Here is a 25446-nt window from a genome sequence, read left to right as displayed (position 1 = left end):
GCGTATTATCGACATTTAAAAAAAAAAGAAAGAAAAAATGATAGAAGAAAGATAAAAAAAAAAATAACTAGCAAGAAAGAGAGAGAGAGAGAAACCTTGGATTGAGTCGTTTGTCGTTCGTTAGAAAAGGAAAAAAAAAAAAAAAAGAAAATGAAAGAAAAAATAAAGAGAAAAATGTATTGTAATCTAAAAATCTGCCTTTCTCTCGTAGTACATCGTTATCGATAATCGTCTTCATTCGATTTTTCGACGTATCGAGGATATTCTATCTAATCGAGAAAAGAGAGAGAGAGAGAGAGAGAGAGAGAGAGAGAGAGAAGAGTGGGGAAGTGGGAGAGAAAGGGATGGAAAAAAACTAGAGCCTCTCCGGTGTCACGAAAAACGGAAAACGGATACGTTTAGCTAACATTCGCGACACTTTATTGCTTTCTCCTTTTTCCTATCGTTATCCAACTCGAATGACTTTTATCGTATCGTTGGAGAAAGATTACACACTGATACACACATACATATATACATACACAGATTTACATTCATCGTCGAAGTATCGAAAGGAGAATCGAGAGCAAAGCTAGCACGACGTTTGAAAATTTTGTTGGACTCTCTTCTTTTATTTCTCTCTCTCTCTCTCTCTCTCTCTCTCTCTCTCCCACTCTTTCTTTCTTTTTAGTGAACGACAATATATAGAAAACGATTTTCCATATGTCCACATGGACAACGTTAAAATGTAGAAAGTGGTGGCACGTGCCGATATACGTAAATATAACTTCCGTCGAATCCAACGATAGTCATGTTTAAAGCGTTTCGTTTTTTCATCCCTCCGTCCCACTGTTCCTTCTTCCGTCCTTCCGATTTGTTCGTTTCGTATATCGAAATTCTATAGACTGGAAGAGGTAATAGTTCGACGACAATATACATATGTACCAACGTTTAAAAGCCATCATCGTTTCGATGTCCACTCCAGAACGACAACGACAATGACGACGACCAAGTTTCTCTCTCTCTCTCTCTCTCTCTCTCTCTCTCTCTCTCTCTCTCTCTCTCTCTCTCATTCGATACGTCGTTGAAGAGTTCGCGTTTGAAAATGGACCCTATGTATCTCTACGAGTAGTTTCGTGTTCTAGCCGTAGGTATTCGATTTTTTGCTCTTTCTCTCTCTCTCTCTCTCTCTCTCTCTTATTTTTTAATCTTCTTTTTTTCTATCTATTTCTTTTGTTCCTTTTATCTCGTCATCTTTATGTACCTCTTTCTATTTATCCATTTCAACTATTTTCTTTTACGTCGAACGAACTATAATATCGAATAAGGGATCATAATTATCGTTTTAAGAGTGGAAAATCGATTTCATCGTGTATTTCAATCTCCCGCCGAATTTAATCCCTTAGTTAATGACTTTTTCTTATCCTCTTTTCTTTCTCCTTATCTCTTTGTCTCTCTCTCTCTCTCTCTCTCTCTCTCTCCTTCTTCTTTCTCTTCTTCTTTTTCTTCTTTCTTATCTTTTTATCTCGTCTTTGAGTTAACTTTATTTAAAATGAATGAACTCTTTCCGTTCCAGTGTTAATGTCGTGAAAAGTATGTTCGACTTATATCATCCTAGTATCGGCAAATATTTGTTCGCGAGTGTCCTTTTCACATACACGTTTTCTACTCGAAAAGCGTATTTCTCTCTCTCTCTCTCTCTCTCTCTCTCTCTCTCTCTCTCTCTCTTTCTCTCTTTTCCCTTTGCACTACATCCTCGTACAAACGTTCGGAAATAAACATTTGCTTAACGTTCGGAAAAGCTTCGAAACGTTCGATGCGTGAATAGACGGCGGAGAAGTAAGAAAGAGACAGAGAAAGAGAGAAAGAACGACGAAGAAAAAAAAAATATATATATATATATAAATATATATATATATATATATACATGTAGGAAAAGAGAGAAAGAGAGAGAGAGAGTAGTTTGGAAAATTCTTTTTCCCAGAATGAGATACGTTTCTTCGCTTGACGGTTCATTTCCACGGACGTAATACTTTTCTCGATTTGTCGATTCGTTAACGACAAAGCTACCAACTTCGAGTGTCCTTCGAGCTTTTTGAAAAGCTCTCTTAGTCCGACATCGTAAAAATGTTCATTTGCGATTTTCTTTTTCTTTTTTTTTTTTTTTATCAGTATCTACATATACTTAACTCTTTGAATTCGTTCCTCGAGAAATTTCGATTTACGACGTGTTTCCTTTGAGAAAAAAAAAAAGAAAAAGAAAAAGAATAAAAAAAGAAAACTGATGATAGTCATTAATATTCTTTTTTTTTTTTTTTTTTTTTTTATCGTTCGTATCCATAGGCGGAAGAATGATTAAAAATTGAGAGGGGAAAAAAAATGAAAGAAAGAGAAGGAATTAATAAATAATAGAGACAAATATCTCGACGTTGTACTTACATTTCGTATATACATCGTATATATATATATATATATATATATATATATATATATATAAAAATTTCTCTATGAAAAATATATTGTAGAAAAACGGAGTAATGGTCTCAAATATCATTCGTTATTACGTAATTTCTTTTTATTTATTATATACCCTTCCTATTTCTTTGTCTTATCCTTTACATGTTCATCCGGACAAATAGCACGTTTCCATCTTTTACCCCGTGCAAAGAGTAATATGTCTCTTATGGTATCGTTATATGAAATAATCCCGGAAACGTCAAAAGCAACGTTTGTTTCTTTTTGAACGTATTAATCGCGTTGCTCGCGACCGCTTGAGAGCAACCAGATGAAAGAAAGAAAAAGGAAAGATCTCTAAAGCTAGGAAACAAAGAAGCCAGTAGGTTTTTTCCTCTAATGAGGAAACGTTTCTTTCCTTTCGAGTTTCCCCTACCTCCCTCTTTCTTCCTTCCTCCATTCTTGTTTTTTTCTTTCATACTTTTTTCTTTATTTCTTCTTTATCCTTTATTTCCTTTTATTTTCTTTTCTCTATATCGTTTTTCCCCCGAGATATTGATTTTTCTCGCTCGTACCTGTCAAAAGTAATTATCATTCCTTTGTTCTTTCATATAATTCTGTTAAAAATATTCCTCGAAGATCGGATTCCATGATCGATTCATCGTCCTTTTTTTTTCTTTTCCCTCTCTCTCTCTCTCTCTCTCTCTCTCTCTCTCTCTCTCTCTCTCTATCTATCTCTTTCGATATCTCTTTATCTTCTTCTTTTTCATTTCTCTTTTTCTTTCCTTTCTTCTCGTACCATGTCATCGTACCGAATACACGCATGCATACAGACATTAAGTTAATTTATTTATACCTTTCCCGAAGAAATACTTTTATTTATCGAGACGTGTGATATGCACATTTGAATGACATTATTATATGAGAAAATTAAATGTCGTTTGCATGTGCATTTTCACTTTTAATCGATCCATCTATTTTTATTTTTTTCAAACTTCCTGTCTCTCTCTCTCTCTCTTTCTTTCTCTTTCTCTTTCTTTCGAGATCGAGAAAGAAATTCCTAAACTGGCATAGAAACTTACTCGTTTTCCAATGTCTTTGAACGTTCTATTGTTCGTTAAATGATCGAAAGAAAAGGATAATTAAATTTTATTAAAATGAACGCGTATCATCGTCCTGTGAAGGATGTGATTATCAAATAATTATAAACAGGGGAGAAAAGTAGTAGGAATCGTCGAAGCTCGCGATAGTCGCCTTGGTTTTTGCACTCGCAAGAGTTGTGAAAAGCAATTAACGGCGTACTTTCTGGACTCTGATAAAAACGGAGTACACTGAGCACGATTGGCTGCGATTGTTTCAGGAGTGACCATCTTGCTATCGCTGACGGTGTTCCTGAATCTCGTTGCCGAGACCCTACCCCAGGTCTCCGACGCTATACCCCTGTTAGGTACAAATCGACTTTTTTTATAACAAATCAACGAATTAAGAAAAAAAAAAAAAAAGAAAACAAAACAAATAAACAAGCAAATAAATAATCCAAAAATAAACGGCGTTTCTCGATACTTGTCACGGACGATGCGCGTGTTCTCGTTGTTTCGCGAGAACAGAAGAGACATCAGAGGTGTTTTTTTATTATTATTACTAATTCTGTTATATTTTGTGATAAATCATTTTTTTTCCTTTTTTCTTGTTTTTTTTTTTTTTTATTTAATCAGACAACGTTATAGAAATGCGTTATAAAAAGTAAAATTTTGAAGGAATATTACAAGATCCAACTTCTATTATTCTTTTTATAAAATAATCGAAAATGAATTAAAAAGAACGTAAGATTTTATATGCGTTAAGCGAGGATATTGATCGAAGGGTTAGTAGAAGAAAAAAGAAAAAAAAAGAAAAAGGAAGAAAAAGAACCGATTGGAAATTCGCGTAAAGGTGCGAAACATTGAAAAGGCAATTTAGTTTTTCAGTCTTCATGTCCAGGCAACGAAATGTCGCGTCCTCTCGTCGAGGGACGCACAAATCGTCGAAGCGAAACTTTCGAAAACTACCAGTTGCTTCTTTATCGAATTGTTCCGAGCGAGTGGCCTCTCCTACTCGCTGGACACGCTTCTCTTCCTCATATCTACCCTGAGGGAAGATATGGAAGGAGAAACAAAAGTTACAATTTTTTTTTTCTAAAAATCGATACCACCGACTATTACCGAAAGTAAAAACAAAAGGAATTATATTCGAATATTAATCGTCGAAATTTTTTTCTTTGTTTTTTTTTTTTTTTCTTTCTCCTCGAGCAAAATTCATTCCTTCTTCTCGTAAAAAAAAAAAAAAACAAAAGAAGAAAAAATAAAGAAAAAAAGAAAAGAAACTTGCCTTTTTCTGGCCGTGAGAAATTGGGCAGATAGATGAAAAAAAAAAAAAGGAAAAAAGAAAAAATAAAAAAAGAAAGAAAGAAGAAAAAAAACAAGATCTTTCGACGTTGTTACGTAGCTATTTGGGAACCGTGTACTTACTTACTTTCTTTTCGACGATACCCCAAACTTTTACGAACGTAAGACGTTATCCGCGAAAACTCAAGAAAAGAGTTCGGCAAGGAAGTTTAAAGAAGAGAGCTGACTCTTCTCTTGCCGGAAATTTGAGTTAATCACGTTGGGAAACGTTACTACTACTACTACTACTATTACTACTACTATTACTACTACTATTACTACTACTACTACTACTACTACTATTACTACAACTGGTATTAGGTCGGCTAGAAAATGCAATTCTTTTAACGTCTTGGCCCTTTCCAAAACTCTGATGAGAATTTTATGAGAAACTTTTACCACTCTTTCTCTCTCTCTTTTTTAATATTATGGCATCAGTGTTTTTTTTTTTTTTTTTTTAATATTCATATAGCAACAAGAAATTTTTTATATCGGGAAAAACGGACAAATTTTCAATGTTCCATTGTTATTTATTTTTAAAAATCGTTGTTGCGAATAGGCGATAGTTAAATCTGGAATGGAAGAGATTGGAAAGAAAAGTATTGGATAGAGTTATTCGTTTTTCGAAGAGAAGAGCTCGCTAGATTCAACGCGTTTCTCAACTTGCTCGAATTTAATTGAATAAGTTCGAAGTTCGAATACGAGACGACGAACAGGATAGAGGAAAAAAGAGAGAGAGAGAGAGAGAGAGAAGTGCATTTTTCTTTCTTTCTTTCTTTCTTTCTTTCTTTCTTTCTTTCTTTCTATCTTCTTCTCTATGGCACAGTTGTCCTCGTCGAGAGTGATTTCGAGCAATGCACGCGCAGCTAGAAATCGATTAACCCTGACACGTTTTCTTTCCTATCTCTACCTCCTTGCTCCAACTTTGACTTGCCGCGAGGTGCGTTGAAATCAAATTACATTTACCGACGACGTATAAATTGACGGATGAGAAAATTCGTCGGGCTCTTTATTTGGTATTTCCACGTTTTCCGATACGACACGAGATCCTTTCGGTATATTCGATTTTCCAAATTTTCTTTAAGGAAAACGACAACGAGAATTCTTTTTTATTATCGCTTGATTACTTCAAGAAATCAAAAAGAAAAATAAAATAAAATAAAATAAAATAAATAAAACAACGAAGAAGAAAAAGAAAGTAAATAAAATCCAATTTGTCCCTTCAATAAATTGCATCTCTTTTTTCCTTGACTTTTATATTTTTATATTTTTATTTTTATTTGATACAATATTTACATGCAATAATTTTCAATATTCATTTTAATTAACTATTTTACCCTTTTATTAACCCGATAGCAAAATTCCATCTTATTACTTTCCGCTTGAAAAAGTTTCTTTCAAGAAGCCGAATCTTCGAAGGTCCATGATTTTTCTACCGTGAAGGATTCATTTACGTGTTACTATACGGCTAGTCGTCCCACGGGAAACACCGAAGGATCTGTCGATTTTCTTCGCTTCTCCTCTTTCTCCTCCTCCTCCTCCTCCTCCTCCTTTTCCCTAGAGCCCCTCTTATTTACCCTTTTCTTTCTCAACCATCCATTTCAAGCTTGGAAGGCCGTCAGCTTGGATTTATCGGCGATCGTACTAAATTAAAACTTGTCCTGCTATTTCTTTGAATGTTCTCTTCTTGTCAATTCCTTTCTATCTATCTGTCTCTCTCTCTCTCTCTCTCTCTCTCTCTCTCTCTCTCTCTCTTTCTTCTTCTCTCTCTTTTTCTCTACCTATAAAAAAATGTTATACGAATTTCAATCGACATCGAAGTTTACCATTCGAAAAGATTCAATATATGAGACTGTCAATTCGTAAAGAAAGAAAGGAAAAAAAGAAAAAAGAAAATAATTAACAATGGAGATCAAAAGATTGGTGTGACTTAAAACTCGATATGTTTCGACCATTCAAGACATAACATTCAATAACAAATAAAGATTTCCTAAAATCTATCTCTTACTTGACATCATATTAGTATCGTTAAAAAATAACGTAACCCTCTCTCTCTCTCTCTTTCTCTTACACATACATATACATTCACGCATACACATATATACACACACACATACATGTACACATACACAGGTACACTTTCTATACCTTCCCTAAGGACAGTATATTTTTTTCTCCTTTAACAACGCGATTGAGTTAATCGATAATTTAATCGTCGAGGAAGATAAAAGACTCTCTCTCTCTCTCTCTCTCTCTCGCTCACTCATTCACTCACTCAGTCACTCACTCTTACACACTTATACGCCTACAGTGATCTCTTTAGAACGTAAGCATAGGAAAAGAGACTATAGAAGTGGCGTTGTTTAAAGAGGAAAGATAAAGAGAGAGAGAGAGAGAGAGAGAGATAGAAGGATGGAACGCGTATGCGCTAGGATGGCAAGTCGACTGTAAGTTAGTAAAGTGCATGCTAATTAATGAGGTTGGACCTTGTGCACGCACGGGACAAGTTCAAAATGTATGTATGTAAGAGAGTGAGAGAGATAGAGGGATAGAGAGAGAGAGAGAATTTGCTATTGCCGGTCATACGACGAGATACGAAGAGTAGAGACACTTTCAACTTCGTTATTGCAGTTACCTTGAGAATATACGTAATATTAGTAAAGAGATACCCTTAAACATCGTTCTATCAATCGTTCGCTTAGAAGATCGAAAGAAGAATCTCTTTGTATATTATCGTACGTGATTCCATCGAAACTCGTACAAGAAAGCTCCGGAATATTTCCTGGATTTTCTAAGGGGAAAAAAAAAAAAAAGAAGAAATGAAAACATCTGACGAATAAAAGTATTGACAGGGCAATCGAATTTATTCTACTTTTGTCTTATTCCCTTTATAACGAGTTTTCGAATGATCGATTCCAGGCATCGATGTTTTAACAGTCGATTTATTATCGGTTTCCGCGAGTGTACATCCGAATGTTTATTTGTTTTAATTTATGAGATATTTTATACAACGAAAAATATCAACGCGAAATGTTTATATTATTTTTTTTTACTCGATGTAACGATGTTTCCATTGTTATTCGTGAATATTAATATATATATATATATATATATATATATATATATATATATTAATTTGTTGAAAGGACAAGTCGAATATTATGTTTAATTATGATCGTTTCGATGTATGAAACGCGCTGTGTCGAAAAATTTCGCAATTTCTTTTTCTTTTTTTTTTTATATTATTAGAGTATATTTTTTTTTCCTTTTCCTTCCTTGAAAGATATTTTCCATCTCGTCGAAAATAAAAGGCTAATACGGTATGTTCGTGCTTTGGATTCGTGGGGTTCCTACCATACTGTTTTATTCCGTATTCATATTTCCTCGTTTATTTTTTGGCCGCGTAGATACTACTAGCATCGTCGACACTCAGGGAATCTTGTTATATCTTATTTATCAGCGTACGTTTCGAGCATACGTAATATCTGCATCTCTCGTAGCTATACTTTAGCGAATGAGTGGTACACGGTACGTACGTACGTACGTATGTATGTATGTATGTATGTACATACATACGTTGTTAGTAAAGCAAAACAGACGTGACATTTGCTTTATAATTCTTTTTTATTTTCCTTTTTTTACTTTGTTTTTTTTTTTTTTTTTTTTTTTTTTTTTTTTTTATACTCGTTGGACACGTATGTGTACATATTGTCACACAACGTTTACGAGATATGGAACGTATCTATTAAACTTGATATATATCCTTATGTGAATATATATATATATATATATATATATATATATATATATATATCTTTGCAATAGCGTTTTCAGCTTGTATTAGAAATCCCTCGAAATATCGATCAAATGATTCTTTAACTTTGACATCAAAAACGAATTGTCCAATCGTGAATGAAATTCTATGCGATTATGGTATCATGTAAATGTAATACGTATTCCTACAAACTCTTCGATATAATATCGAACGTAATACTTTAATATTGCTGTTAACGTGAATTTGTATTGAAAGTTACAGGGATATTTCCTTCGGATAATTTTTCATCCTGAATTTATATTATCATTGTATAAGTTTTACAAGTATATATACAGATTCCCTTTTTTTCTTTTTCTTTTTTATGTCCGAAATATAAATCACTTTCATAGAGTTCCCTTTATAAAATACATAATTTTCTTAAAGAGGAGGAACGAAGTAGAGGAGGGAAAAAAGAAAAAGAAAAGAATTAATTAATGTACTTTAATTATCGTTCCTCTTATGCACCTGTGCTCGATATTATTAAAGACTATAACGTAAATACATACCTTACTTTAGCTTTAATAATGTCCCAGAAGCACTAGTCGACCATTTGTCCCGTTAAGAATATTTTCATGATGCGAGATACTAACTAACTCTTAACCGAAATGACAAATAAATTTTCTATATAACTCTCTCTCACCCTCTCACCCTCTCTCCCTCTCTCTCTCTCTCTCTCTCTATCTCTCACTCTCTGTTTTTCTCTAGCCCAGTTTCTATAGGCCAACATTATAGCGTTCCATAATTAATATCAATCGGCGAAGAGGACTATACTTAGTTGGAACTATGCGACGAGTTACATCGTCTATTTATCATTTAATAAACCAACACGCTTAAACTGCCTTCAATGTTGAATCGCTTCCTTAGACGAAAGTGTAATGTGTTTTAGAACATTTTTTTTCTATTTATTTATATGTACTTACATATACATATATTCGTATATGTATTTGTACATACGTATAATATATATATATATTTTTTTTTTAATAATATAATATATTTTTTAAAATATATATATATATATATGTATATTTTTTTTTCATTTTCTTTTTCTTTTTTATTTGTTTCTTTCCTTTAAAAAAGAAGATGGATCTTGTAAGATGTATTTGAGAAGATTGCAATGAATGAACATATAATCCTATGAAGTCTCTTCTATTCTCGCAAACATCGTGCTAAGAACAATGTAATCTATTAAATATATTTGAAATTTGTATGAAACGCGCAAGAGATAACCGTACGTGGAAAGAAACGAGAGAGAAATATAACGTAATGTACGTTCTCTTGAAGAAATAAAATAATTGAAACCTATTCGTTCAACTTTGTGAAAACAATTTAATTCACTTTCGTGCTCTTTCTTTCCTCGTTTTATGTACATAAGTCGGAACGATAGCGAATCATAATCGTTTTCGTGATCGTCGTGACGATTTGCGCGAACTATTTTTCTCTCCTTTTATCTCTCTCTCTCTCTCTCTCTCTCTCTCTCTCTCTCTCTCTCTCTCTCTCTCTCTCTTTCTTTCTCTTCCTGTCTCTCTTTTTTTATTTTATTTTTCATGTTCACGTCAAATTGGCGCGACGAAGCGAAATTATGAAAGAAATACACGTTGCCCGAAAGGAGATACAACGTTTGTATATATATATATAAAAGTATATTTATGTATGTATGTGTGTGTGTGTATGCTCGTGTACATATATACCTATATATATAAATATATATATATATATATATATATATATATATATATATTTATACACGATATACATATATACAACATAATTAATTATCATCACGTAGAGAGATCTCAGATGAGAATGTGTGTGCCTTTTAAATGAGAAAATACGTAATAGATAATACGTATATAAATTTAAGTGAGAAGATAAATAAACATATATGCGTGTGTGTATGTATGCATCATTACGAGTGACCAAACGTATGCAAGTAAGTATGTATGTATGTATGTATGTACGTACGTACGAGCGTGTTTGTTGCATCTTTGGACATGTATGCGTGTGTGTGCGTATGTGTTTATGTATGTATGAATGCATTTACTAGACGCGTAACACAATTTTGCTTTTACTCTCGCATCGAGTTGTCTGGTCGGTGAATATGGCGAGGGTAACGGGTGCGTTTCTTTCTCTGTCTCTATTTGTTCTTTATTCTATTTCTTTCTTTCTTTCTTTCTTTCTTTCTTTCTTTCTTTCTTTCTTTCTTCTTCTTCTACTTCTTCTCCTTTTTTTTTCGTTCTCTTTTTTGTGTCTGTATTTTCCCCCCTCCCCCAACATCTCTCCTTTCCTTTGCTTTTCTCTCTTTTTAACGTTTTTGCCCTTATCATCCCTTTTTTCCTTTTTTTTCTTTAGTACCAGCGGTAATTGCCTGGCTTCGTGTCGTTCAAACTGCGAGAGAAGTTTTAAACCGAATAGAGCTTGTTCCTCATATTTTGCTTCGCTGTTCTTTGCTCTTTCTCTTATTCTTCTTCATTATTATCACGATCATCATCATCATCATCATCATCATCATCATCATCATCATCATTATTATTATCCTCATCATCTTTTTCTTCGTCTATTTTATATCTTTCTCTTGTTCCTTCTCTTACATATCTTTTCCCTTTTGTTATGAATTTTATTTAATAGTCAGTATATTGTTAATTGCAATTAATTATTTCGAAATTTGTTAAAGAACATTGACGCTAATAACCTTTATATCTTTCGTTCTCGATCGATCGGCAAAATGTTATATAAGGTAAAATAAATAATCCGATAAGATATTTTGGAATACGAGATGTTCTTGCTGAGGAATTTGTTCTTTTTTTTTTTTTTTTTCTTTTCTTTTATATCTGATATAATGATACAATTACGAGAAAGTACGAATCATTTATTATGATGAAAAGAAAACGTATTTATAATATATCGAACATATATGATATATTTCAATTTCGAATAGGAACGACACGTTCGATTTTCGCCGATATTAATTTTTATTTTATCTCTTGCATGTATAATGTTGCCGACTGTTCTTCTTCTTCTTTTTTTTTTTTTCTTACCTTTTTTCTAGATAATAATCAATCACCGTACTGCTTTCATCCTTTAGTACGGATCTGTCTTTTCTCAAGAGAGAGACAAAAAAAAAAAAAAAAAAAGAAAAAAAAAATGAGAAAATAAAACGAACCGATTCTTAGATTACCATTGAAGAATACTCGTAAATTTTGAAGGAACATCGATTCGTCTCGAAAAAATTCATATATCCTAGCTCTCGTCTTGGTATCATCGTTCCAAAGAAGATTTTATTTACGATACACGAATCGACGTTCGTAAAGAAGAAAAAGCAATTTTCCTTAAGCGAATCACTTTAAAACCGTCTACTCTCTCTCTCTCTCTCTCTCTCTCTCTCTCCGGCTCTCCTTCTCTCTTTCTATCGTTGAACAAAGTAGATCACGAAAAAGCAAAGTAACGTTGATAAGCGTGGAAACAAGAAGAAACGCCTTACTTGAAAATAGCTTTTCCTTCGACGGAATTTCTCTATCCGTCCTCCTTCTACTTCTCTACTTTCTCTTCTTCTTTTTCTTTTTTTTCTTCTTCTTCTTCTTTGTCTTCCTTTTTTTTTTCTTTCTTCCTTCTTTTCCTTTCGAAAGGCAAAAGACGGTTTACGAGCGAGCTACGTCTCTTCCCTTTCTGAGAGATTCTTATTATTCAAACTTCTCCAAAGTTTCGTCGACGCAATTCAGGGAGGAGAAACAGGAGGAGGATGAGGAGGAGAAGAAGGAAGAAGGAGATGAAGGAGGTAGAGGAGAAAGGAGAAGGATAAGGAGAGAAGGAGAAAGGTTCTGTAAAGACCGAACAAAATTATTTGCATCGGGAAAGAATTCGGCTGTTTGTGCGAAAATCCTTTCTACTAGTCAGGGATTTTCGACTGTACTGCAAGAGAATCGAAAGGAGAGGAGAAGAAAAAAAAAAAGAGCTCGGGGGAGCAATGGAAGAAAAGAAAAGAGGGAAAGGTCCGAGAGAGATATACGAGTCTAACGAAGAAAGAAAGAAAGAAAGAAAGAAGTAGAGAGAGAGAGAGAGAGAGAGAGAGAGAAGAAGATGAAAGTAGAAAAGAGGTCGAAACGTATTTCAACGTCGTCTCAAGAATACGTCGACTTTCGTCACCTTTTCTTTCTTTTATTTCTTTTCTTTCTTTTATATAATAGGTTACATACGTCGACCGAGCCAAATAATTCACTTTAACGTACGATTGATGTTCCAATAAAATTCCGTAAAGAGAGAGAAAGAGTAAAGGACGATTATGTAGAAAATCTAAGCTCTGTAACGACGAGACAACGTGAAGAAATATGTCATTAAATCGGAGATATCAAAACATTTCGATGATTTTATTTTTAAAGAGCAACGAATAATAACTAGGTCAGATATTATATCGTCCGAAAGTAAACGCTACTTATGTATTATATATACATATATACGTTCTGTATAATTACAATTTCAAACACCATTTATATAGGTAAGAAACTTTTTAAGCCCCTACAAAAGGCAAGATGTTTAACAAGAGACAACCAAGGAATATCCATGTACGAATATGTTGCCTAATACAGGAGGCTTATCAAGTTTCTTATTGTTAGACATTATTTGCAAGCATAATTGTTGCCAAAGTAAGAACCGTCTTTTCATATCATCTTCATTCGCTCGATGACGTGAGATAAACTTTCAAAGATTTTTACTAATTCGTCACTTTTCATTAATTAGTTTCGTAAACGATCTTTTATATTCCTCGCGGATTACATTATCATGTATTTTCCGCGAGTACAGACGTTTGACGATGTTATTATAATTAAAAAAAAAAAATAAAACAAGGAAAGGAAACAAAAGAATGAATTAAATAAAAGTTTAATAAAAAGAGAGTAAAGTGTATAAAAGGTTATTGTTCTCCGCGCTGTCTCTCGAAGATGCAATGCGATATAAAAAAACGCGGAACGTTGGCCGCATTTTTCCTTTGCCAGTTATATTTCAATAGATTCGGTCGACGTTTAAGAACCCTCAAGGCTCCTTTTCTTTCATTCATTTTCACGAGTTTACACCTCTACCAGCATCGTCACCACCCATCATCATCACCATCACCACTACCACCATCAACAGTACCACCGACTCTGCACATTTCTAACCCTTTACTTCCATCAATGTGACTCTTCTCTTGACGCTATTAACACTTCCGATAGCGGCATTTAAACCACCACATCGAATTCTCTTTCAATACTGAATATATTCTTTAAATTTATCTATCAATTTCATTACATCGGATCATTGATATCGTACAAAATTCAATTTATTTCAATTCACGAATAACTAGAAAAGTATCGTATCAATAGTGTGTCAAGAAAAAACAAAAAAAAAAAAAAAAAAGAAAAGATAAACAAAGAAAAAAGAACAGTCCACTAATAAATCTTCCCTTTGATGTTACGTTCTAAGTGATAAAAGAAAAAAAAAAAAAAAGAAAAAAAAAAAAGAAAACCCACATCCTCAGGACATTCTCAATAGATTGTCCTAGGACACTTGTCTCGTTCAAAGTACCCTATCCACCTTGCAAGTTGGAAACTAAACGTAGTCTTTAAATCCCCTGACTGTCAAGAACCTGGATCAACCCTTTAAGGTATCTAGGATCAACGAATGTACGGATGAACGAACACGTGTCGTTCCTTTCAAGGATGTTCAGATACACGACGCGTTGAGAACGGCCTGTCGAGCTCGATCGTTTTCTTTCTCGCCAATTCTTTTTCGCGCCTTCGTAAAAATTGAAACGGCTGCTGGAAATGTAAGCGGTTCGAGAAAGAAGATTTACCCCTCGCTTTATAACGAGTTAAATGACGGTATAACGAAAAAAAGAAAAGGAAAAAAAAAAAGAAAAAAAAAAAAAAGAAGAAAGAAGAAATTTTATCCTCGACGAGAACGAAAGACGATAAGAAAAATCTAGAATGATAATTCATTTCGATCTGTGTTCTTTGTTATCACTCGTAAATCGAGATAAACCTTGGGTTTTAATAATATCCTTATCATTTTTTATGTCTCTCTCTCTCTCTCTCTCTCTCTCTCTCTCTCTCTCTCTCTCTCTCTCTCTCTCTCTCTCTCTGATTATCTCTTTTATAAAAAAAAAAAATACTCTTGTGTCTTTCCGTTTCCAAGATCTTTTAATATTTAACACCAACAACGAATAGATAAAAGTATTTTATCTAGAAATATTCTTTTTTCCTTTTTCTATTATTTGATTTTTTTGTTTATTTCTTTTTTTTTTTCCTTTTTTCTTTTTTCCCCTCAATTAATTTCTCACAGCGTGATAGAACAAATCCAGACCTTTTTAATCAAAACTTCATTGATTTGCTACTGCTTTTAAGTTCTTACCATTCTTATTAATTTTTCTCTCTATCTTTCTCTTATCTCTACATCCATTTCTATTAACGCGCGCACATACACGTAATTATAAAAATTCTAATCTCAATATAGAATATATGTATATTATACACATTGGGATATAAATACTTAGATATGTGTATGTGTGTGGGTGTGTGTGTGCGCGCGCTCGCGTGTTGAGTTAACTCGGCTGTCGCTTCGCTACTGCTTCTTCGTCTTTTACGAATTTGCGTATATTGTATATATATATATATATATATATATATATATATATATATATATATATTATATATATTTACACTTATATCTTTATATATTTTTTATACATATATATATTAAATCTTTTTGCACAACACGACTGATAAATATAAGCTACTCTTTCCTACGTTCGCTTCATTTTTACACATATATATATATATATATATATATATATATATATATATATATATATATATATATATACATATTTATACTATATATTGTATATTTCTGACATATTTTTATACACGAATACATAACACCAATACATGCACATACACGCGCACACTGATGGCTACGTAAAAATTTTAATAAACGCGATAGAGAGATACGAGGTTAATTAGTGATAGAAATGAATGAACTTTCATCTCATAGCTAACTTTATAACGGATAAAAGGTACATTATATTATTACGTTAGCTCGTTCTTTTATTTCTCGAAATTTCCTCGAATTCATATTTTTCAAAGGAAAACCATTCACGTTAACCATTACGTTATACATATATTCTTTCCTTCCAACGAAAGATAAACGGCTCTCCCAAGCGGCACCGAAATCGGCCGAGTATATTTCTTTTTCCTCGTCCGGTTTTGAAAAATGTATCGCTTTCAAGCGTTTTTGTTCCCATTTGACGAATGTATCCAATTATCTCGACGCATCTCGATCGATTCATACGAAGGAAAAAGGAAAATTACGATTTCAATAAAGAATTTTTATGATTTACGATTTATTATTAACGACGTATCCACGCCTTCGTAATATATATTTCTAATTAATTATCGCATTCAATGGCAAACTGTCCGATTAATTTTTTAAACTTTCAGATTAGATCTATGATTTTCTTATATGATCGACGCAAAACAAAACAAAAAAACCAAAAAAAAACAAAAAAAACAAAAAAAAGAAAAAAGGAAAGAAAAAACTTTGTCATTTATATTTTCTCAAATATTTGCTTCCTTCTTTTGTTCTCTCTCTCACTTCCCCCCCCCTCTCCCTCCCTCCCTCTCTCTCTCTCTCTCTCTCTCTCTCTCTCTTTCGAAGACGCGAATACACCCGCGTTCGGTGGAAAGGTCCGTTCGTAACGCGGCATTGTCGTTACAACGATAAATCTAGCGTTGGAAAAGGCAACGGTTGTGCATCACCGCCTCCGTAACGTCGAGTTAAAAACCATCCTCATTATTCGCGGGAAAACAATGCGGGCAACAGGAATGACGGTGGCGCTAGGCGAATGCACCGAGCGTTTCTCTCCTGAGCGTGAATCATGCCCGACAGTGACATTTTTTAGCGGCATTCGGGGGAAAAAAAAAAGAAAGAAAAAAAAAAGAAGAAAAAGAAACAAGGAAAAAATAAAAAAAACTTTTTGGATCCATTGATTTCACGTAAAGCGAGAGGCAAAAACAACGTGAAACTGAAACGAATTTTCTTACGCACACATACATAAATTTATATATGCGTGTGTGCATATATATATATATATATATATATATATATATATATATATATTTACGATAGTATTTCTTCTAGAAATTCGTGTAAACGATGCCTGTCTTGTTGTCAAAATTAATTCATTCATCAAATATTTTTAGTTTAGACAATTCGTCAACAAAAAAAAAAAAAAGAAAAAAGAAAAAGAGAAAAAAAGGGATAAAATAAAAGGAAAAAAAAAAACAAGATACAAAAGAAAAAAAGAAAAATAAAAGTTTCTTCAAAGCCGATGAGATTTCAATAAATAATATCCTATGATGAAAAATACACATATAAGGAAAGAAGACGATATACATGTATAGGGAAACTCTAGACGGTCTAATATCGATGTGGTTTATACAATATTCATCGTTATATCGTGAAACCGCAGGCAAATAAAGGATTAATCGATTGGCGTTCTTCGTTCGAATTTCGTAACGTGTAGGTATATCAAAAAGTCACGTTTCACGGATAATAACGTCGATCTCGTGGCAAAGATAGAACTTATTTCAGTGTGTGTGTGTGTGTGTGTGTGTGTATGTGTGTGTGCATAAATGTATATTTATATACATATATATATATGTATATAAATATATATATATATATATATATATATTCATAAATATATATATATTTATATAGATACAGACACACACACACATATATCTCTACATGGTATTATATCGTATCACCGCAAAAGTCACGCTTTACCGTAACATGCTTCAATCTCTTCGAGTGGTTATTTAAATAATTAAAGGATCGTTATCGAGCGAGCACATTCGTGCCTAAAGTTATTTATATATTAACGCCTTCGTATCGTTCGACCAAAAGTTTGACTCTGAACTTGCAATAGGATTTTCTAAACACGAGAGAATGTATAATATGGGAAATGAGGATTCGTTATATTATTTCACGTATTAGTTTGCGAAAAACAACCTCTTTTCGTTAACTTTTAGTTCCTTTATGTTTCTCTTATGCTCTCCTCTCTCTCTTTCTCTCTCTCTCTCTTTCTTTCTCTCTTTTTCTCTCTCTCTCTCTCTCTCTCTCTCTCGTACATGATTTTCGTTTTTACTGGTTCGTTTCAAATTTTCCAACGAGACACAGATTACGTACCGTGTTCGAAGATATCACAGAAAGAGAGAAGAGAAAGAGAGAGAGAGAGAGAGAGAGAGAGAGAGAGAAAGAAAGGGTAGCATAATTTCACGTTTGTATCGCTATGAAAATTGCCGTAACAACACACGTTCTTGGGTCACACAATCAACCCTTCTCATTGTTCTTCTCAACCGCATTTGAAAATCTCGCTTTTGTCTGTCCTCTCTCTCTCTCTCTCTCTCTCTCTCTCTCTCTCTCTCTCTCTCTCTCTCTCTCTCTCTCCTTCTCTCTGTCTCTCTTCTTTCTCTCATAAATGAATATACATCACGAATTATTCACACGAAGATTCCTGTGTTTGTGAAAACGCAAATCCCTCGATGAGTGTCCCTTTGATACAATCGTTATCGATTCATTCATATACTATAATATATTATATTAATCGATTTTATTCATTTATTTACTTTTTCTTTTTTTTTTTTCATCGAAAGAAAAAAAAAAAATTCGCGATAAAAGTTCGTATCGTTGCATGTCAATTGTCACTCAAAACAATTAACATCTATACGAACAACTATTATTCATTTATTCTCGATCCTGATTAAATTTGAACGCTCGATTTTGTGTTTCGATAGATCGACCATTCATTGATTTTATTTGTATTGGTCTTTTTTTTGTTTTTTGTTTTTTTTTTTGTTTTGCGTTAAACTTACGTAAGCATCAAACACACATAGGACGTAAACATGTCGGATATTCACGGTATCTCCTAAGTCGTGTATACATAGTTACACATGTTAACGTTTAAATACGGCTACCGATTTTCTTTCGCACACATTAAGCCGATTTAACAGTCGGAAGCTCCTCCATAATTACTGCTTTCGAGTTTACACGACAAGTACCACACAACTTCCTCCCGAACTATTCCTCTTTTGTAATTCGTTGACTTTGTACTTACGACCGATGTTGGTCTACCCGAATGACCGCACAAATCGCATTCTAGAAACTATAGATTATCCTGAGAAATTATTTCCTTTTCCACTTAACGAGAGAAATTTATTTTGATTATTTTTTCCTTTCATCCTCCTTTTTTTTTTTGTTTCTCCTTTTTATTTTGTTTTGTTTACTCATTCATTCGTTTTCTCTAAAATGTATACTCATTTTCCACTTTTTTTTTCTCTATTTTCTCTCTCTCTCTCTCTCTCTCTCTCTCTCTCTCGTTCTCTTTACACTCTCTGTTCTTCTTAAACACTCCAATTACCTAATGTTTTTACGACTTCAACCTTCACATATTTAATCTAAAGATTTGTTCGGGCGCAAAGGAGTATTACTCTCATGTATTTTTAACGAACTCTAATATAAACAGACGTGCGTACATACATTTTCTAGGAGTACTTCGCATTAAACCAAATACCATGGGGAAAAAAAAAAAAAAAAAAAAGAAAAAAAATAAAAAGAGAAAAGAAAAGATGAAAGGGACGTATCGATTAAAATCTCATTGCTTTTATTTCGTGACTTTTCGATCGCCATATTACGTACGATCGTCATATTCATAATTAAGAAAATTCGTTTCTCCCATCGAAAATTCCTTTTGTTGCCCGGCATTTTCTTATCGTTTCGATCGATAAGTGGGGTGGGGAGGGGGGAGGGAAGGATGGGACAAGAGAAAGAAAGGAGGATTACAAAAAGAAATATAAACGGGGTAGGGAGAGGGGTTTGTAAAGTGGTAGCTCGAAAGAGAACACGGATTTTCGCTCACGAATCGAAAAAAAAAAGCGAAGCTATGTGTTCAAGCGAGTGAGAGAGAAAGAAAAAGAGAGAGAGAGAGAAGAAAGAAGATCCTTCGAGCGACGGGCTTTTAACTCGATCGTAACCGTTACGAAAAATTATAGCCTTCGCGAAAGGCCTCCGGTTCGCTTTTGCTTTATAGGGAAAGCCAGATAATACCCCTTTAAAAGGGAGAGAATTAAATTCTATAAAACGTCCTCTCTAACATTTTCTTCATTCTTTTCTCTCTCTTTTTTTTTCTATTATATCTATATTTATATATATATATATATATATATTTTTTTTTTTTTTTTTTTTTTTATTACTATTATTTCCTTCAAATAATCCGAATAATCTGAGCTATTGTCCGTCGTCGAATATCTTCGTACTTTTATGAAATATCTCGAAAAATTGTAACGCGTGCGAAATAGAATATATATAAATAACTAAATAAATATATATAAAAGGAAGAGAAAAAAAAGGATACTAAAAAAGAAAAAAAATAAGATGGAAAAATATCAAAAGAAAGGTAAGAGAAAAAAGCAAGATACTCGTGTTGTCCACTCGACGACTCGGCGTAGTTCGTTTTCGTGGATTATCGCTATCGTAAAACGACGAAAACGTCGCTGTCGTCGTCGTCGTCGACGACTACGACTACGACTACGACTACGACTACGACTACGACTACGACGACGAGATACATTCACTAATACCTATGTGTATTACACATCGATACAAATCTCGATTCGAAAATCGCGTAACTATATCGAAAGAGAGATACCCAACATAGGACGCATAGTAAAAAAGAAACGATTTAAGCCGTGATTTATTCGACGTTGAAGCATTTCACCGATTCGAGAAGGAAAACACACACATATACACATGTAAACATCAAAATACGTATTTAAAATAGAGTAGGTATATACATGCATAAATATATACATACATTATATATACATATATATAAATAGTTTTACTCTATCTTTCTCTTTTTATTTCTCGTAAAAATAATTCTGTGATCGTATAGATTTTACGAGCGTTTAATCTTCCTCGATTTTTTTTTTCGCTCCACTTGCATGAGCATAATTATTTTAATCGTTGCTATCTCTCGTTAGATATTACTAATTGCTATTTAATTATTACCTATGAAAATACGGAGAAATTATTTTTTAATTGTTTCTTTTTTCTTTTAGTATTTTTTTTCTTCTTCCTTTTTTTTTTTTTTTTTTTTATTTTTTTTTCTCGTTTATCATCGTATAAATATAAGCGAATATATGATCGTTATGGTGATCGTAAATGAATCGATATCGATAGACCGATCGATCGATCTATCTCGACAAAGCTTCTACTTCTTTTATTTCTCGTTTACATTTTCTTCGTTTGCATTCGCAGAATTTTAATAAGATTTGTCTTAAATTATCTATCTATCTATCTATCTATCTATCTATCTATCTATCTATCTATCTATCTATCTATCTATTTATCTATCTATCTATCTATTTATATCTGCTCATATATATTACGTTATTTATTTTATATTAATTTCATCTTGCAAGCTGCTGGTTCGTTGGATTTTTCTGAAATTGCCTGCGTACTCGGAAGTTGCCTGTAACACTATGCTTCTCATATATCTAACTTGTATGTATGTGTATATATATATATATATATATATTATATTATTATATATATATACATATATATACAGACATACATCTCTCTATATATCTTTACATTAAGTATATAATGTCTGTTGATTGATGTTGATATGTTTCATATACGAGTGGTATACATATGTGTATGTATACAAATATTAATATAGTGATCGATTGATAATGATGAGAAAAGATAAGAAGAAAAAAAAAAAAGAAAGAAAATGAAAGAAAAGAAGGAAAAAGTAAAAAAACAGAAAAAAATAGATAAACGCAATAAAAAAGAAACTTTCTACTGCACTTTCGAAAATATTTGAGATCGCGTAAACGTTCGTTGCGTATATAACTCGTCGTTTTAAAATAACTTTCGTTTTACGATACGATTAAATTTTGCAATTACGTCTGGCGTGATCGGTTATTAAAACATCCATCTAATTACATATTTTAAATATTCCATCGATTTTGATCTCTCGTCTATCGTAAAATTATTTATTTAACATTTGAACATTTCCGATTCATCGTAAAAAAAACCACGTTCGTTCGATCTAATTTAAATAATCACGCAATAAAAAAAGAAGAGAGACTAGAATCTTTCTATCTCTTTCTCTCTCTCTCTTTCTCTCTCTCTCTCTCTGTCTCTCTCTCTTTTTCTCTTGATAAAAATTAATTTTTTTTCTCTCCCTCGAGATAAAAAATTCTGAATCAGTGAGAAACAAAAAAAAAAAAAAGAAAACACAAACGTGTGATGGAAATAATTCAACGTCGTCGCATTATCGTTATCGACAAATAATATCGTAGAAAAAAAAGAAAAAGAAAAGCAAAAAAAAAAAAAAAAAAAAAAGAAAAACTAATTATCCCAAGTTCCAATCCTCGTATCAGGGTCTATCCTTTCTACCCTTTCGTAATTACACGGTTACATTAACTTGCGCCTTTGCGGAAAAGTACAACGTATTCGTCTAGGGTTATCGCCGTCGGCAACGTTCGGCGCAATGTGTCGACGGACGGGCAAAATTACTGGGTGCAAGGTAAATGAAATTGGCTTAAGCTTAACCCGCCTCTCCTATCTTCAACTCCTCCTTCCTCTTTCTCTCTCTCTGTCTGTCTGTCTGTCTGTCTCTCTCTCTCTCTCTCTCTCTGTCTCTCCTCCGTCTCTATCTCCATCTATATCCATCTTTATCCAATTCTCTTGCTCTTTCTTGTCTCTATTCTCTTCTATCCACACTTTTATCGTCCACGTTATATTAACCCAACATCCGTCTCTTTCTTCTTTACGTATACCTTCTCTCTTCTTACAAAAGAACAATATAATATATATATATATATATATATATATATATATATATATATATATATGTATGTATATACTTGTAATTATACAAAATAACGCTGGTTGAAGCGAACATTAGAATTGTAATGAAACGACAAAGGATTAGCGAAAAAATTAGCGATCTTCTAAGAAATCAAAGAATCGATTTTTTTCGAATATACAAGAGAAAAAAAGATATAAAGATAAAGATAGAGAAAGAGAGAGGGGGGGGCAGGGGGAGAGAGAGAGAGAGAAAGTGGGAGAACACGAGGATGATGAAAAAAAAAAAAGAAGAAAAAGAAAATCAATTAATTTCAAGTTCGGTGAAGTTTTGGGAATAAATGGGAAGAATCGTACGTATAAGAGATCCGAACCAATCGTAAATCTTCGAATCACGTGGAGTCGAGTATAAGAGGGACGATATTTCGCTTTTGTCGTTTCGTATAAAAGGAACGTTCATTTTCGGTCGACCGAAGCGAAATATTGCGTGTCCCGATGTCGTAAGTTCGTTTTCTTTTGCAGAGGAAATACTCTGAAGATTCGCCGCCTTGCATGATAGTCGAATGTAAGTCTCTCTCTCTCTCTCTCTTACTCTTTTTCTCTCGAGCGTGCGCGCGCTTGTGAGAGGTCATACAATAAGAAGAGGATTTGTGAAAAGGACGGTGGTAAATTTAATTTTCGACGTAACAGGAGGATTCGCGACCATATTTATTGGTCGGTGAAAATGAAGAAGAAAAAGAAGAAGAAGAAGAAGAAGAAGAGACGAGAAGAGAAGAAAAGAGAAAAGTAAAGAATAGAAAAGAAAAGAAAGGATAGAGTATAGGAAGACAGGGAAAACGGGAAAAGGGAAAGGGGTAAGAAAGTACGTATCTACAATTGGAAAGATTCGAGTCTAACGTCGAAGCAAAAGTCGTGAGCGCAGTTCCAACGATAAACTTTTAATTAAGGACATCGGTAAATCGAGAAGACGAAGAAATTAAGGGAGAGTATCTAGCGAGTTCGAGAAAGGAAAGAAAGAAAGGAAGGAAGAAGAGAGAGACAAAAAAAGAGAGAAGAAAGGGAAAGGGAAGAGTAAAAGAAAAAAAGAAAAAAGAAAATAAGAAAAGAAAAAAAAAGAAAGAAAAAAGAAAAAAAAATAGAAAAAGGAATGAAGCAAAAAGGCGGAACGTGCAACTAGAGAGGAGTGAAAAGAAGACCGGGGTATAATTAAAAAGGAGCCCGATCAAATATTTGCCTTTCGTCGCCCACGGTAAAATTTCATATTACGTTGGTCACACGACTCATTCTCTCTCTCTCTCTCTCTCTCTCTCTTTCTATCGAAGGAAGAAGAAGAACTTTTCAAAAGGCTCGTAGAGAGCTGCTTCGAAAAAGATGCTGCGCGGCAAAAGGATAGAGAGCCAATCTCGACTCAAACGAAGTTAAAAGAGAAAAAGAGAGAGAGAGAGAGAGAGAGAGAGAGATCGGACGCGTCAAGAAAGGAAGAACGATCTCTTTGATCCGCGAGAAAACGCGGGTGGGCGTATTGCAATCGTCGCGCAACGCGAATACATCGAGAGTTCGTCCTTTTATCCCGCCTTTCTAATATCCAATCTAAAAGCAATCGGTTCTTTAGCTCTGAGGCCTCCTATTTTTTATTTCTTGTTTCTTCTTCCTCTTTTTCTTTTGTTTTTCTTTTCTTTTCTTTTTTTTTCTTTTTTTTTTTTTTTCTTTTTTTTTTAATCGCGTAATAAATAAACGAAAAGGATCGATCATCATCGTAACTTTCCTTTCAAATAATGTGTTGAGCTTCGGCTAATCATCGAGATCACATTTTTTTCATTTGTTTTCCTTTTTTTTCAACTAACGATATATTGTACTTTTGTTTTGTCTTTTCCCTTTTTCTTTCTTTTTTTTTTTTTTTTTTTCTTTTCTCATCGAACGATACAAACAGCGTGCATATTTAATGACGTTTAACCAATATATAACACACGTTTACGCGTGTTAGAAGAAAGAAAAGAAATCGTTAAAATGTTGAAAGAGGATATTACATGAATGCGCGAACATCGTCATCGTCGTCGTTGTCGGCGTCGTCGCCGACGTTCAATAATTTTAAAAAGTTCACGAAGAATAGGCAAACGAGAATGGTCGAGTAAAAGAAGAAGAGCGACAAAGTTCTAGCGCGTCGAGTATAACTCCCTCTCACGTATCTTTTTCAACGAACGAGCGTGAAATTCCAGCATCGTCGAGCAAAAGTTCCTTCTTCTTATTCTTCTTCTTTTTTTTTCCCCCTCCCCCTTTGCTCTCTTCTTTCTCTTCTTTTTCCTCCTCTTCCTCTTCTTCTTCTTCTTCTTCCTTTGCTTTTACTCAGCCAAACGACCATCGTATCTCTTTGTAGCTTCCAACCTCGTCGACCTTCCTTCTTCGAGTTATGTGCATGGTGAACTAAAACGAAAGAGAGAGAGAGAGAGAGAGAGAGAGAGAGAGAGAGAGAGAGAGCAGTTTTGTTCTCTCGAGTAAGAATGATTTTTCTCGTCTTATTGTCCTCTATCGTTCCAGAAAATCAAGAACGTTCCAATGGCCACAACCAAATCTGGTGAAGTCATAAAATCTATTATAAAGTACATCCATAAAATTCTCTAAGCTTTCGAAAAACAGAGAGAAACGTGAATAAAATGAGTCCTATAATAAGAAAAAGTGTATAACGTAAGATGGTAAGAAAACGAACAAAAAACGAGGTGGATACTGAATATATGGATTCCATCGAGCCCACGTTTTCAATGTAACACATTCGAGTTGCATAAGCACGACCGTAAAGAGAATCATCTTATTGATCGAAATCGAGAGAAAAGGAAGGAGCATGACGAAGAGTGAAAAACCTGTTGG

At 33.6% G+C, this 25446-nt stretch overlaps 1 protein-coding gene across 5 annotated transcripts in view; it reads left to right on the top strand.

Moving 5' to 3' along the window:
- The window catches only part of LOC124951216 (neuronal acetylcholine receptor subunit alpha-7), a 247398-nt gene that overhangs the window by 197895 nt on the left and 24057 nt on the right, over positions 1-25446 (top strand). For 3 of the 5 annotated variants that reach the window (XM_047499215.1, XM_047499218.1, XM_047499214.1), the window contains one exon: positions 3794-3880. The exons of the other annotated variants lie outside the window; for them this stretch is intronic. In XM_047499215.1, the coding sequence (XP_047355171.1) occupies positions 3794-3880 (87 nt within the window). The remainder of the gene's footprint in view (positions 1-3793; positions 3881-25446) is intronic. 5 annotated transcript variants of the gene reach the window in all.

This window comes from Vespa velutina, chromosome 8 (genome assembly GCF_912470025.1).
Source record: "Vespa velutina chromosome 8, iVesVel2.1, whole genome shotgun sequence".
NCBI lineage: Eukaryota > Metazoa > Arthropoda > Insecta > Hymenoptera > Vespidae > Vespa > Vespa velutina.
The sequence above is the reverse complement of the archived record's forward strand: the minus strand, read 5'-3'. Positions and strand labels throughout refer to the sequence as shown.